The following is a 14,496-nucleotide window of genomic DNA, read 5'->3' on the forward strand; positions in this document are numbered from 1 at the left end:
AAGCCGATAAGAGACGCTAAGCGGCAGGAAACAACACCGCCTACCCGACAATCACTACGCAACCGGGAGAAAAAAAAAAAAAAAGCCCACCAGGACAAATTAGAAGAAAAGATTAAGGAAATAAGAGGGAATCAAAGGGAAATAAAATGGAATTAGGAGGAAGTACGAAGGAAGGGGCGAGGACAAGACTAGCTAAGATGAATGCATTCTGCATACTGAAAAAAACTACACACTGCCCAGGTACAAGTACAAAAACTCCCTCCGGCGCCCAATGCTTGACAAAGTAACACAAACATATCAAATTTACTTGGAACCTCGTTGACGACGAGTTCGGCGCACTTGTTGCGAACCAGATGGCTTGTTGGCAGGCTTCTGGTCCGGCTCCTCATCCATTAAGTCCTTCAGTTCGTCTTCATCCAGTTCACTAAGCTCCTCGCTCATGCCGCGCATGACATCCCGTCCTGTCCATCGTTCCTCATAGACTGTCGTCCCAGTGGGATCAAATGGCTGCATATACCATTGAACACCACCTTGTGCCAAAGGCAATCGTTGGTCTTCGTCTTTGAGCAAAGGAGTTGGGTGTCTCAAAGGTTGCGCGCTGGGGGCTTCAGCCGGGATAGTCTCGCCAGCACCCGTTTCATGAGGTGGTTGGAGAGGAACAGAATCAATGGCCATAGGGTCAGTGGTCTCGGCCGTCCCGGTGGCTTCTTCAGCTCCCTCAAAGGTCTTCTCTGGATGAGCAGAATCGAGCTCAGTGTCACCCTCGGCATCGAGAGAATCTCGGCGAGACATCACACTGTGATCGAAGATCACATCCAACTCCTTCAATTCCTTCTCGAAGGGCTTGCGGTTCAGCTCGCTCTCCTTGCGAATCGCATCTTCCAGGGCTGGCTGAATGGCTTTGATGATTCGTTTGGCCAACTTTCTCTTCTCGCGCTGCTCAAGACTCAGCTCTGGAGCACGGCCACTGATCTGCGCCTGGAGTTCGGCAGTGTTGCCAGCGGGCTCGACGCCAATTTCCGATGTGAACAGACTGGCCAAGTCTGCGGAGAATGCCGCGACGGATGGATAAAAACGTTCTTCAAGTCGCTTGCGGATTGAGAGTAACCCGAACGCGAAAACCCCCTTCCCGTCCAACCTGTAGAGCGAGTCAGCATGAAACAATTCTGAATGAGTAGCAGAGGACTTACGTTTGGGCCTTTTCGAAGATCGGCCACAATAGTGGGAACAGGGGGAAGTAAACGAGATCGACAATGCCACGGAGCATCTCCGCATCCTTCAGTTTCTCCATCTCACGCTTCTTCACCTCATCACAAAGCGCTCTCAGTCGTTCCAGATCCTTATAGAGTCGCTCGCCAAACTCGATGCGACGCTGCAGGCGCCGAGAGCCTGGAACGCCCATTGCCACGTAGTCTCTTCGGGTCATCTCCATGGATGAAAAGGTCTCCAGCTGCAGTTGCAGTCTCTTGAGTAGGGCTGCTCCTCGTCTGGCTTCCCGTTTGAGGGTCCAATACTTGGACGCATCCTCGGCATACTGCTTTCTGCCACGAACAGTGAATCGCTGGAGCGAGGCTACCACCGAGTTCAACACGACTTGAGGGATCACAGGAGCGCCAGAGGGCAATTTCCAAACCGTCCTGGGAGCTCGCTTCCGCTTATTCCCGCCTACCGTCAGGGTGATGCGGGGGGTATTAGTTCGGTCATCCTCGCCATCATCGGCATGATGCGCTGGTCCCAGAGAAAGTGCCGCGGCCTGGCTGTCTCCCCATCGCCGACCTTGCATAGTATTGCGGTAGTATTCGATGGCATCGGCAGTCGCCGCATCGGTTCCATGCTCCAGTCGCCACTCTGGTGGCACATGCTTATCACAGAAAGCCTTGAGAAGATGAGAATCCATGAGCCCATGGCCGATCTTCATCTTCAAGTAAAGTTGAGCCCTTCGTGCACACGAGACGTGGAATGCCACGAAGCAGTTTTTGTTGCTGCACTGGATTGAGGCGCCCATTCTCTGCTTGCATATGTAGCAAAGCAATTTCCAACGGCTGCGAGGGACCTTTTCAACGTCGGTCACCGGCTCCATGAGAGATGGGTTGCCAATCGAGACTTCCGGAATCCAGATAGAGCAGAGAAGATGAGCCCATTTGGATGAAGTGGTCTGCTTGAATGCACCTTCGATGTTCGGGCAGAAGATGCAGTTGGTCGTCCCCCTTCCTAAGAGTTGGCACTTGCGGCAAAGCCACTGGCCTTCGGGGATGAACGGCACGCCATAGCATTCCTGGTGAACAGCAAGATCGCAGCCGTCACAAAAGACAATGGCGTTCGAGTTCTCGCAGTCCCCGTCATCACAAATAGCGCACTTGCTATCCTGTTCTTCCCCGGGTGGAACGGTCTCGCCGTTGACAGCGGCCGCAGAGCTGGAGCGAGGGCGGTGGGTCTGCGGTGGTTTGGGATTCGGCTTGGGAATTCGCTTCTCGAGCGCATGCCACTCTTTCTCGATTTTAGTCATGGTGATCTCGAAGATCGCCGGCTTGATAGGTTCGAGCTGATCTTCTCTCCGTTTGGAATTGTATTCTTCCAGCCATTTTTCGTCTTGCTCGTCCATATCATACTCCACGCGCCCGGTCGTGGCATTGACGTCGCCCTCGGTCATTGAGGGTTGAATAACATCCAAATCGTCTTCTTGGGCGCCTTCGGTCATTCGAATAAAGCGTCGGTCATGACGCAGAAACAAATCGCTTTCCTGATACCCCACGCTGGCCATAGTCCGATCAACGTAGTTTTGTTGTCCTACGCCCTTGTGCTCATAGAAAGTAAAAGGATCACGGACTCGAAACGCGGGCTTCGGCAGCGTCAATCTCTCTCGAGGATTGGGTCCTGGTGGCGGAATCACTTTGGGTCCTTGCTGAGCCAGGAGTGCATTGAGAATGGCTTCAGGGCGGCGTGGCGGACGCCCAGGCTTGCGCTTGAAGGGGATGGGCGAGGCCATGTCCGCCGAAAGAACGATGGGCGTTCCTGAGCTATCCTGGAGAGTTGCGCCAGCCAGCGACTCCAGACTCAAGGCAGGAGTTGAGGGGTCGGTAGTATCCACCTCCTCGGCGTTGAACACGGCAAGTTTGCCATCAATGTCCAAGTCGGGGTGAAACTCCTCCCACCCGCGCTCCTCTCGCGGTTTATATCCATCGCCCTGTTGCAGCGCAAGTGCTGCCGCTGTGGATGAAGTAAATCGACCTCGATTCTGGTTCTTTTCTCGTCTGGGGCGTGTGACAGAAGGTGGTGTGGGTGTGGTTGGGACAGGGGGCGGTGGTGGAGGGGCTTGGACTGGCGCCTCGATGTCGCGCGCCGGACGACTGCGAGCACTCATGGTTTGGCGGCGGGGGTGGGCTCTTTGGGTGTATCTGGAGGAGCTTCGACGTCGATGAATCTCCCTCCTCCTCCAGGGCCTCCGGGGATGTACTTTCGTTTCTTCAACGGGGGTCCTTCGGGGGAATCAACAGCGCTGCGTGATGCTTTAAGAGAAGACTTGGGTCGACCTCTGCCTGATTGGACTGGAAGTGATTGTCTGGCCATCGGAGCCATCACTCATATTAAACTGAAGTGGGTCGTGTTTGTTTGATCGCGATCGAGTTTGGGGGGTTTGCGCATCAAACAAGCGAGGTTACGAGCAGAGAACAAAAGGGTTCACACGTCAAAGAGAAATCGAGCCAGACAGAGCTGAAACTCAGCGACAACTGGATCACCACAGTCACTTGAAACCCCAGGTCCGGTCGCCCTGTGAGAGCTGGCAGATTCGGGGGCAAGGTGTTTGGTATCTGGCCAAGGCGGAGGCATGAGTCAGCCTGAGGTGTCGATCCTCTCCAGCTCTACAGCATGACAGAACCACAGCTTCCCCCTCCAGCTACTTGACTCCCACGCACAATCGCATCACCCGTTTGGAAGAACCTCTTATCAAATTTGAATATGAGTGGCAATGGTGATGACAGGTCTGTTACACACCATTCTGCCTAAACCCCGCGTACTTGCACTCCGCTAACTCGCCTTGATTTCCGCAGATGGCGTGGAGGTCCCAGTCGCCAGTCATCGCAACGCCACTCGGGCAATGGAAACCGTGAACGGACAGGCGGACAAGGAGGGACACGCGGCAACGCTGCATGGAGTGGCTCGGGCCCGGCGCAAGAACAGCATGTTCCCGTCCGGGGCTTTAATGCTGCCGACTCCAAGAACATCCTGAAGAGAGGTACGAGCTGGATTTGACCTGGGAATACCGCTAGCTGACTCTCTTTTGTCACCATTTTAGGCCCTGGAGGTATGCTTCTTCGTTTCCTGCTGGTACTACCTTCGTTGTCTAACCTGTCGCTTCATCCTTGCAGTTTCCAAAGTCCCCGTCTACAAACCAGCTGGAAAAGAGTCGAACAACCAGCGATCCGGCGGCCCCTGGGGCTCGAAGTGTACGTTAATCCCCGATCTCGCGTCCTGGCTGGGTGTGGTCCATGATTGACTGGTGGCAGCGAACGCAATGGCGAGTGGGAAAGATTTCTTTCTCGAGCTTCGAAAACAAGTCGCTTCGTTGCAGCGAGGCGGTCCTCCTGTGGGTGGCTGATCATGATGATTATGGCTTGTCTTTTCTTCGGATATTGCACAGTGTGCTGGTCGTGGGTTAGGTTCATTTTTCAAGGGTCAGAGCGGCGCATCATCGATACCCTACTGTTGCGACTTCAAGGAGGTGGTGGGGGGAGGTGGTTTCGCTATTCCACTGTTTCCATTTGCATCGGCGTCCATCGAATATTTTTGGTCTCGTTCTAGGGACCTGGCAGTCATACCAACATCAGATCTTGTTGATCGTATCTTGGATTGTAGATTTGAGTGCGAGGGGAAAGAGATGGGAATTACTTAGGTATGATAGTACAACGGGGGGTATCGCTAATATACAAGATTCTAAAGAGCCGGTCCATTTCGAATCCACCCGGAAGGACCCAAGACTCCTCCGTCTTCGGCTTGTGCATCCAGTGTCCATTTCCGTAGAGCGCGGCAGCTTAGATCCGATTGCCAGCCAGCCTCAAACATCTCGATGCCCGCCCATCCGATCATGGCCGCATTGTCGGTGCACAGGTACGGGGGCGGTGCAACAACCTTGATGTGTTTAAACCCACGCACATCTAGAAAGGACCGAAGCACCGTCATCAGGAACCTGTTGGCAGCCACGCCGCCGCTCACGACGAGAGTCTTCACTTCGTCGTCGCCACGGTGCCTCAAGCGAAGAGCCTCGAGGGCGATGATGGTTCTTGACGCAAGATGCTCGAAACAAACGCGCATAGCTTCCCGGCCCAGGTCGACCCGCTCTTCGTGAGACAGGTTGTCATTCCTGTCCTTGACTATTTTGGTGACCATGCTGGAGATGGACGAAAAACTGAGCTGCAGCGCTCGGGTATTTGCAAACGGCGTAGTAATACTCCAACCCCACGGGCTCTGCCGTTTGACCACCTCTTCGCCCCGGTTCATCGGGGGGTGGTAATCGGCAAAATCGGCAGGGCCGTTTGGAAAAACAAATTGTTCCAGGATCTTGCCGTACATGGTGTTTTTGGCATCTTGCAGCAATGAAGGAGGGAGGATCTCTCTTGCGGACTTGTCGAGGGTCTCTCCCATGGCGATGTCGTCGCTGGAGGCCATGATTTTATGATCTGTGAGGGATTGGGAGTGGACTAGAATCGAATGTCCGCCGGAAACAAGAATAGACAAAAACGGGAACCGAGGCGATAGGGTGTCTAGTTCTGAGCTCGCATCATTTGCCAAACACGATACCAGCCATGGTGTCAGCAGATGCGCCTGCATGTGGTGAACTCCGACCATGGGGATCTGCCATGCAACAGAGAGCGCTTTTCCGGTATCGAGGCCGACAGACAGGTTCGAGCGCATACCAGGGCCTCTTGTGGCCGAGATGAAATCAGGCCGACGACGTTTTGACCCATCTGCCAATCGTATCCCATTATTATGATCCGATACAGGGAGCGATCTGAGCGCTTTGTTGACGAGATTTGCGAGGCTCTCCTGGTGAGATTCAAGGGCCAGAATCGGATGGATGCCACGGTGTGCTCGGGAATCCGCCGTCACATTTTCGAGGAAGTGAATTTTGGCCTTATTCCTCTCGTTTTTATCAACGATCGCTACCGATGTATCGTCACTGGTGCAAAAAGTTGGGTTAGTATCTAGGAAGTCTTCGGATCGCATCGCATCGGTTCAAAGCTTACCATGAGGTTTCAATAGCTAAGGTCAGCAGACCCCGGCGGCATTTAAAAAAAGGTGTTGATGCACCTGCCACTGATCTGCGAAATATCGCAGGAGTCGTTGGAGAAAACATTGGTGAAATGCGCCTCCCAAGCGGCGACGGCAGAAAAGATCGGGCCTGCACGGACCAGCAAAGCCCTCGCCCGGTGCCCTAAATGACCAAAGCGGCAGGATGTTGCAGTCATTCTATGCCAGCTACTATCCCATCACGGGGGGTTTCTACTTTCATGAAGAATGGTTCGAGGTGTAGATGTATCTCCAAGATACTAAAATACTCAACGGTAATGACTGGCTGGATTAAATACATCATTCATCGCGCGTCAGATCGAGTCTCATCATCACATCATAAACATAAGTCGTCTCTCTATCACACTCTTCATGGTCGTCTTCTTGTCTCATAATCAACTGACAATGCGCAGAGAGGCACCTCGGGGCAGTCCAGAGACTACCGAAGACATTCGGGCTGAGATGCGAGTAGGGCATCAAGCTTTACACTTGTTGGATCGTCTGGTTGTTCGACACCATCCGCATTGGTTGCCAATTGGGACTTGGCTTTGGAATCTTCCTTCCTGGTTGTCCTGTTGATCGCGTGCAGTGTTGTGCAGTCTTCCAGAGCCAGCTCCGTGAGCTGGGGTCTGCTCATTCCTGCGTAGTTGCCGCCATGCTTTGAGCATCTGCATCACTCCGAATCCCTAAGGATCCGTTCACTCGCGGACTTTCCACCGTCGCTCTTCTCGCGACATCTTCGTGTGCGTGCCGTAGTACTCGTCTGGGTTCTCAATGGGAGTCACACAGTGCACAGTCGGAGTACCTTTGAACTCGATGTGCTTGCCAGTGGCAGCTTTCGCATTGGATGGCTGCTTCTTGAGGATACTCTTTGACGAGCAGGAATTGATGTAGCCATAGGATGGCACCTGCAGCGAAGAAAACCTCCTGCTGGTTGGACTGGCTGCAGAGACCGGAGAGATGGGAGTACGAGGAATGGCACTTGGGGACTTGAGTGACAGCGCTGGTCGGGTCGCATTCTGCGCGACAGCCGTGCACACCTGCAGCTTCGGGCGAGCAGCGTACATTGTGACAATCAGGAATAGACAAAGATTCGAGAGCTAAGATTCAAAAAAAAAAAAAAATCAAGAAAAGACAATGGGTATTTGTCGCTGGGGGGATTTTGGTCAACAAAGGCACCCAGATGGGGAGTATGTAGAGAGAGAGAGAGAGAGAAGATAATTAATAGATGTAGAGACTCGAGCAGAAACAATCTGTAAAATCACCTGGACCAGCCACGGTGAAGCGCGCGACGAAAATAGAAGAAGAGAAAATAGAAAAATCTCAAACACCGGCTTGCACAAGCAGTCGCCTTCAGGGTGGTCGCGGCGGCTATATACCCAGAGAGGCCGGGGGGCCACCGTCGGTGTTTCTACGCGCCCACTTGTCCTGCACCTCCCAAGCACACAATCACCTCCATCACACGTTAGTTCTCAATCTTGCATACCCTCAATGGTGATTTCTCGCCAATCACCGTTCTTACCAGGCTTGGATGTCGGTCTCAACCGGTGTGATAACCTTCCAGGTTCTCTATGAGAGGCTGGTCTATGCAATCAACCTCCAGGGCCAACCCCTCCCCGACCTCCTTGGAGTTGATTGGGGGCCATGAAGAAATTCCCCAGAAACCCATCAGCACAATACATGGTCGATACCAGATGATTCTGCACAAGGCTGCATCTTAGTGACCATTCCCGCGTCGTCACAGAGACTAGCAGGGGCAATGATTTCACTGGGTGAGCCTGAGGATTTTCGACATGCTCAATATTCCAAGAAGAATGATTTGCAACATGATCGTGTGACCATGCCAAAGATATCACAGTTCTAGTCTTTTTCCGACCAATGCTCATGTATTTCGGAGCTATTTCAACTTCTCTATATTCCAGCCTGCGCAAAACAATATCGTTTATGGATGGACTATACTCGCCAGCTCGACCACTGAAATATCTCAAACGAGGTCTGTACCATGTCTAGTCCAATCGAAGTTCACTCCAAAAAAAAAGAGCGATTCATGTTACAAACAAAGCTTCACACGTAAGTAATTCTGCTGCAACTAAGTTGGCCCGCGGTTATTTCATCCTTTGGACCACGTTCACCAATCTGTTTATTTTGATATCCAAAACTGCCCTGGTTTCCTTGAAACGAGTTCTGTTTTTCATTCTTATAGATTGAGACGAAATTTAGCCATTTGGGCATGCAACTACAGACCTGGGTGTCGCGATTAACGCCAGCCAGGAAAGCCCGGATACCGATACACTCTAGAATACCCAAGCCAGCAGATCCAAGACCAGCATCTGTTTCCTCCACCCCCGGAAAGTGCTGATAGGGAACCTTAAGTACCTTTATGGCTTCCAATATGGCTGTGAGATGAATGACGAGAATGACCATCTGCAAACTCCTAAAGGTGGCCCACTAGACCATATCTAGCCAGGTTCGCAACTATGCCTCACATGAAAACCAAGTCTATAAACCTAGACCTTGCGAAATTGGAATTTGGTCCGTCTATCTCAACCGATGATTTGGCTGGCAAGCACCGAGATAGACTCATATTCGGCGTGCTGCATGAACCCAGAGACTTTTTCTTTGCACTATTACGTGGTCATCGGGCAGACCCAGGAAGTAGTTAGAATCTGAAAACTGCTGTAGGTTCCCGTCTTACCTTCTACTCTGCTTCTCTCGATTTATCGATTTACCCTGATATTCAGTTCTCGATTTCAGCAAGCCACCCAAGATTACAATGGGGTTGTTTAAGAACTTTCTAGAGCCAGGGAGTAAGTGGTAATTCAGAATTGAGATGAAAATCGTCCGACTTCATAAAGCTAGGGCTAATTACCATCGGTCCCAGAAATCATTGGGATTTTCACCATCGGAACTTGGATCAACAGACGAAATCAACCCAATACCGGAGACGAAAGTCGACCATCGTTGCTCACAGATAACACAGAGGAACAGAGACCTGCTCAAGATAGACAGAGCCAAGTGCTGCACCATGGGTCTCGACAGAGGATCCATTCTCGGGTTGTGGCACAATTCCCGTTCCTGCTCGAGATATGGCACTGGCTACTTACTTATTTGGTATGTATGAGCCCTTTGAAGGGCCGTACCTGAAAACAATTGATCTGTTATAGATCTACCAAGGACTAAGAGCTATCTCTGTACGAACGATTGCTGGCCCCGATGCTGTCTTCCAGAAAGCAGAACACCACGCCCTCCAGATATTATCGCTCGAACACCAGATTCACTTGGACATTGAACTCTTCGTCCAACACTTTGTACTCGATCGAGTCCCGTGGCTGATGGGCATTTTCGCCCGAGTGTACCACTCGCACATCATGCTCGGGGTTGCCTTGATTGTGTATTGTTACACGTTCTTCCCGCGCCCTCACTACCAGAGCATCCGACGCACATTGGCCTTAGAGAATGCCATAGCGTTTACAGTCCTGTCCCTCTGGCGATGCAAGCCACCCCGTCTCCTTCCTGAAGAATTCGGTTTCATCGATGTACTCCATAACCGCTCCAGTTCTGCCTGGACGCAGAACAAGTTCCGGTTGACGATTGCCGCCATGCCCTCGTTGCATTTTGGCAACTCGGTCCTGATTGCGTTTTGTTTGGGGAAGTATAGCCCGCACTGGGTTTTGCGGGTTCTTTCGCCCCTATGGCCGATGGTCATGGGGCTGACGATTGTTGCGACCGCGAATCATTTTATTTTGAATGCTGGGGCTGGGGTCGGGGTTATGGCTGCATTCTGGTTCAATAGGGTCATGCTGGTGTTGCTGGCTCTGGAGAGAAGGTTGTTCCAGCTGATTCGGCTGGAGAAACCTCGAGAGAGCTAGAAAGGTTGGCATTTTGTGGATTGTTTACTATTTATATTTGTGTTTCACTCTAGCACAATTCATGCGTTTCTCTTTATGTCTCCTATGACTAGTTAATCGCCAATCCAGGCAGGCAATGCGGCAGGAATTGAGTTTTATAATGAATAGCAGGCCGTGCACTGGATGGGGCAAGTGGAAGCGCCAGAGAGGATTCTTGATTATGAGGTATAAAACTTCCCAATGGCATAGTATGGTACTTGGCCGAGACTGAAGGCTATATCCCTAGGGGGTTTTTTTTAATTGATATTCCAACTGATATTTCTATTGATATTCCCATTGACATGGTACTATTTCATATCAATTTGCTTCTCCCCAGGCCAAGACAGCAAATCCGGAGTTGTGCCGAGATCGGCCCTGACGAAGGGAGCCACGCATCTCCAATTTTCTCTCCAAAAGACCCGCTTTTGCTCCGCACCCTTTTTTTTCTTGTTTTCTTTTCGCTTCACCGGGCCATGTGAAGCTGATTGTGAACTAATTATGAATATATGAATATATGAATATATAATTATATGGATATGAATATCGACTCCCAGATGACCATGGATTTTGATTTGGTCTCATGTATTTACTATTTATATACATGTTTTCGTCCGATCTCGTCCCTGGCATTATTGGCCCGGCATATTACCGTGGCGAGAAGGGGAACCAGAATTTGCAAAATCAATCTCAGGGAGTTTATAATAGTAGAATAGGCGATTATAATATAATTAATCTTATAGAATAGCATAGAATATGAAATACTAGAAGACTAGAATATAGGAACACATCAACCGTATTAACCGCGCATTGTAGGGCAAATCCATGCGGAGATCCCAGCCCCGATGTGCCCGGGTAAATAACGCCATTTTTGCCCTGCGCCAGGGGCTGATTAGGCCGAGTTTCTAGAACACTTTCAATGAGAAAAAAAAAATATTTTCTTTGATACTTGGGATTTCTATCTCTCTCTTTTTTTTTTCAATCTCTTTTTTTGTGAACTCGCAACCCCCTTTTTATTACAAAAAAGTGTCATTTGGGGGCCTTGACCCAAGTATCGGCCATCTGTCATTCCTGCTGGACTCAAATCCCTCGCTGTCTCCACTCTCCTTCCTTCCTTCGAACCCCCCCCCCCCAATTTGTGCGGAATTTCTTCCATTCATTGTGTCTCTGCCCATTATTGGCGTTGATTTCTCTAATCTTTGAGATCTCTCGGTGGCACAATGACTAGCGTCAAGGAAACTGTCAAGGAAACATTGGTCGGCAGCACAGAGGAACCTCAGCTGTCGCACCAAGCCCGGTCAAATTTTCTTCGTCATGCCCAGAAGGATGAGAACGGTGAGCCGTTCATGACCAAGGAGGACTTCATCAATGCCGTTGCGCCCAAGCAGGAGGACTATGTAAGTTGTGTGTTTGTAGTGGAAACAATCCCTCACGGGGCCCCGGTCGAGGACGTTTAACTGACCGGTTTCTCTCTTTTCCCCCGCTTAATAGCACAAAATCAAGCGCGAACAATATGGAATCCTGTTCCAAGTGGCAGACCGACGGAGAGCCGGCAAGCTCAGTTTCTCGGACTGGGCGACTTTTGAAAACCTCCTTACGAAACCCGATGCCGAGTACGAGATCGCGTTTCGGTTGTTCGATCTCGAGGGCGCCGGGACCGTCAAGTTCGACACGGTGAAAGGATTGTACAACCTGAACAAGAGTGCCGATAGCATCCCATTCGATTGGAACTCGGAATGGGCCTCGTTGTACACGGGTCGGACCAGGACACGCCACGACATGACCTACCCGCAGTTTGCACAGATGCTGCGCGGATTGCAGGGCGAGCGCATCCGCCAGGCCTTCCACATCTTCGACAAGGACGGCGATGGCTACATCGAGCCCGAGGACTTCCAGCGCATCATCCTGGAGACTTCCAAGCACAAGTTGTCGGACCATGTGCTCGAAAACCTGCCTAGCCTGTGCAACATCTCAGCGGGCAACAAGATCTCCTATGCCACCGTCCGCGCTTTCCAAAACATTATGCGTGAGATGGATATCATCGACTTGATTGTGCGCGAAGCTACCCTGAAGAGTGGCGATGGCAAGATTACCCGCTCGGATTTCCTCAACGAGGCTACCCGGGTCACTCGCTTCTCTTTGTTTACTCCCATGGAAGCCGATATCCTGTTTCATTTCGCTGGTCTGGATGCCCCGTCGGGACGGCTCGCCCAGAAGGACTTTGCCAAGGTCATCGATGCTTCATGGCGCATCCCCGTGGCTGCCGCGGGTCAGGCACTCGCCGCAGGACAGCAAGCTGCATCGAAAGCCACATCAGTGCTGCACAATGTGCTTGAATCGGTACATCATTTCGCCCTGGGTAGTATTGCTGGTGCCTTCGGTGCCTTTATGGTCTACCCCATCGATTTGGTCAAGACTCGTATGCAAAACCAGCGGTCCTCGCGGCCGGGCGAGCGGTTGTACAACAACTCCATTGACTGTGCGAAGAAGGTCATCCGGAACGAGGGTTTCACTGGCCTCTACTCTGGAGTGATCCCGCAGTTGATTGGTGTGGCCCCGGAGAAAGCCATCAAGCTGACTGTGAACGACCTGGTTCGCGGTTTCTTCACTGACAAGGACACCAAGAAGATCTGGTATCCTCACGAGATTCTGGCTGGTGGTACGGCAGGAGCATGCCAAGTGGTAAGAATCGCACTGGAATTGAGTTCATTACTATCAAAGTACTCACATCTCGCTCTTTCATCTAGGTCTTCACAAACCCTCTCGAGATTGTCAAAATTCGTTTGCAGGTTCAGGGGGAGATCGCGAAGAATGTGGAGGGTGCTCCTCGCCGCTCGGCTCTGTGGATTGTCAAGAACCTGGGTTTGATGGGTCTGTACAAGGGAGCTAGCGCCTGTCTCCTTCGTGATGGTAAGGCCATCTGAAAACTGATTCAATGATGAAAGCTAACTGAGTTTGCTACAGTGCCCTTCTCGGCGATCTACTTCCCCACGTACTCGCACTTGAAAACAGAGATGTTCGGCGAAAGCCCTACCAACAAGCTTGGTGTCATCCAGCTCCTTACCGCTGGTGCTATTGCGGGTATGCCAGCCGCCTACCTGACCACTCCCTGTGACGTGATTAAAACGCGACTGCAAGTCGAGGCTCGCAAGGGTGAGACCAAGTACACTGGCCTGCGCCACTGTGCCACCACTGTGTGGAGGGATGAGGGAATCAAGGCCTTCTTCAAGGGTGGCCCAGCTCGAATCCTGCGCTCATCACCGCAGTTCGGCTTCACCCTGGCTGCCTACGAGGTCTTGCAGAAGATGCTTCCCATGCCCGGCGCACATGAGGAAGTGACGCCCAGCGGACAGGTGGAGCCCGGCGTCGGTCTGCAAGGTGCCAAGGCACCTCTTCCTTACCTTAGGTCTAGGAACGCCCTAAAGCTCATTCTTGACCTGGACCAGAACATTGGCCGAGTGCAGGTCCCTCGGCCGGAGAACTGGCCCAAGTTCCTCCAAGGCCCCAAGCAGTGATCTCTCTCTTTCTCTTTCTTTTTTTTTTTATTTTGTTTCCCTCGACTAGCGATGAATCTCATTTGACCCTTTTCTTTTTCTCACTCTCAATTTAGCATGAGCTCTCCTTCACCTTGGTCTTTGGTTTCTCGTTATATCCTCTCGATATGCAGGTTGTATCCTTTGTTCTTTTGTCAGTCTGATCTGGGGTTGAACCATGCATGATTGATCTCTCATTGTTCTTGCAGACCCCTTGTTGCATTGTACCAACAGCAGATAGATTGGGAAGGGAAGAGTGGAAGAGTGGGAGAGGTAGAGGGCACTGTCTGCATTGTTCTGCATTTCCATTATACCTGTGGTGTCTTTCTGCTCTTGTCGGCTCAGATCATTTGCAGTACCATGTTTTCTGCTGGTTGGTCCCCATGGCTCGGGCCTTGTATTTTACCTAGAACTAGAGCAGTCGATATATAGACCAGATTTTCGGTTTGAGACAGATTTCCAAAGAAGAGACTCTGGCCAGCATTGTGAGATTGAATTTGACATCAAGTCGGTAAAGGGTAAGTTGTATATGTACATGATGTAGAATGGAGGTGGATTTTAATAGTACAACAGGATTGGCTGGGTATCTGTTTTGGCACAAAGGAAAGGGTTCCCTGTACAATGATGCAACCAAGTCCTTCGAGGCTTAGTTGTTTTGACACTAGTGCATGCCCTGATGATCTAAACCATGGGCTGTATACGTTGAAGCAACTGCCGAGAACATAGCTTGGAGGCCCCAATTGTCTTGTTGAGGTCCTCCGTCTCAGTGGGACTTTGGACAAGACCACGAAGAA

General features: G+C 51.2%; 5 protein-coding genes across 5 annotated transcripts; 3 read left to right on the forward strand and 2 right to left on the reverse strand.

Annotated features, from left to right (window-relative positions):
• Window positions 1–303: 303 nt before the first annotated feature.
• On the reverse strand, window positions 304–3,361 carry NUU61_002431 (putative PHD finger domain protein; the record flags this gene model as incomplete). Its single annotated transcript, XM_056653013.1, has 2 exons — window positions 304–1,138; window positions 1,191–3,361. The coding sequence occupies 2 exons, from the start codon at window positions 3,359–3,361 to the stop codon at window positions 304–306; spliced, it is 3,006 nt and encodes a 1,001-aa protein (XP_056514080.1).
• A 596-nt stretch (window positions 3,362–3,957) lies between these two features.
• On the forward strand, window positions 3,958–4,597 carry NUU61_002432 (uncharacterized protein; the record flags this gene model as incomplete). Its single annotated transcript, XM_056653014.1, has 5 exons — window positions 3,958–3,980; window positions 4,050–4,234; window positions 4,295–4,303; window positions 4,368–4,445; window positions 4,506–4,597. The coding sequence occupies 5 exons, from the start codon at window positions 3,958–3,960 to the stop codon at window positions 4,595–4,597; spliced, it is 387 nt and encodes a 128-aa protein (XP_056514081.1).
• A 335-nt stretch (window positions 4,598–4,932) lies between these two features.
• On the reverse strand, window positions 4,933–7,352 carry NUU61_002433 (N(6)-L-threonylcarbamoyladenine synthase family protein; the record flags this gene model as incomplete). The annotated part of the gene is made up of 2 exons (XM_056653015.1): window positions 4,933–6,175; window positions 6,988–7,352. 2 exons carry the CDS (start codon window positions 7,350–7,352, stop codon window positions 4,933–4,935), a joined length of 1,608 nt encoding a protein of 535 aa, XP_056514082.1.
• Window positions 7,353–9,058: 1,706 nt separating this feature from the next.
• NUU61_002434 (phosphatase PAP2 family protein) lies at window positions 9,059–10,154 on the forward strand (the record flags this gene model as incomplete). Its single annotated transcript, XM_056653016.1, has 3 exons — window positions 9,059–9,092; window positions 9,167–9,396; window positions 9,450–10,154. 3 exons carry the CDS (start codon window positions 9,059–9,061, stop codon window positions 10,152–10,154), a joined length of 969 nt encoding a protein of 322 aa, XP_056514083.1.
• A 1,235-nt stretch (window positions 10,155–11,389) lies between these two features.
• NUU61_002435 (citrin) lies at window positions 11,390–13,684 on the forward strand (the record flags this gene model as incomplete). The annotated part of the gene is made up of 4 exons (XM_056653017.1): window positions 11,390–11,566; window positions 11,661–12,851; window positions 12,917–13,079; window positions 13,134–13,684. 4 exons carry the CDS (start codon window positions 11,390–11,392, stop codon window positions 13,682–13,684), a joined length of 2,082 nt encoding a protein of 693 aa, XP_056514084.1.
• Window positions 13,685–14,496: the final 812 nt, after the last annotated feature.

The sequence above is a fragment of the Penicillium alfredii genome (genome assembly GCF_028826965.1).
Source record: "Penicillium alfredii strain IBT 34128 chromosome Unknown utg000004l_segment0_segment0, whole genome shotgun sequence".
NCBI lineage: Eukaryota > Fungi > Ascomycota > Eurotiomycetes > Eurotiales > Aspergillaceae > Penicillium > Penicillium alfredii.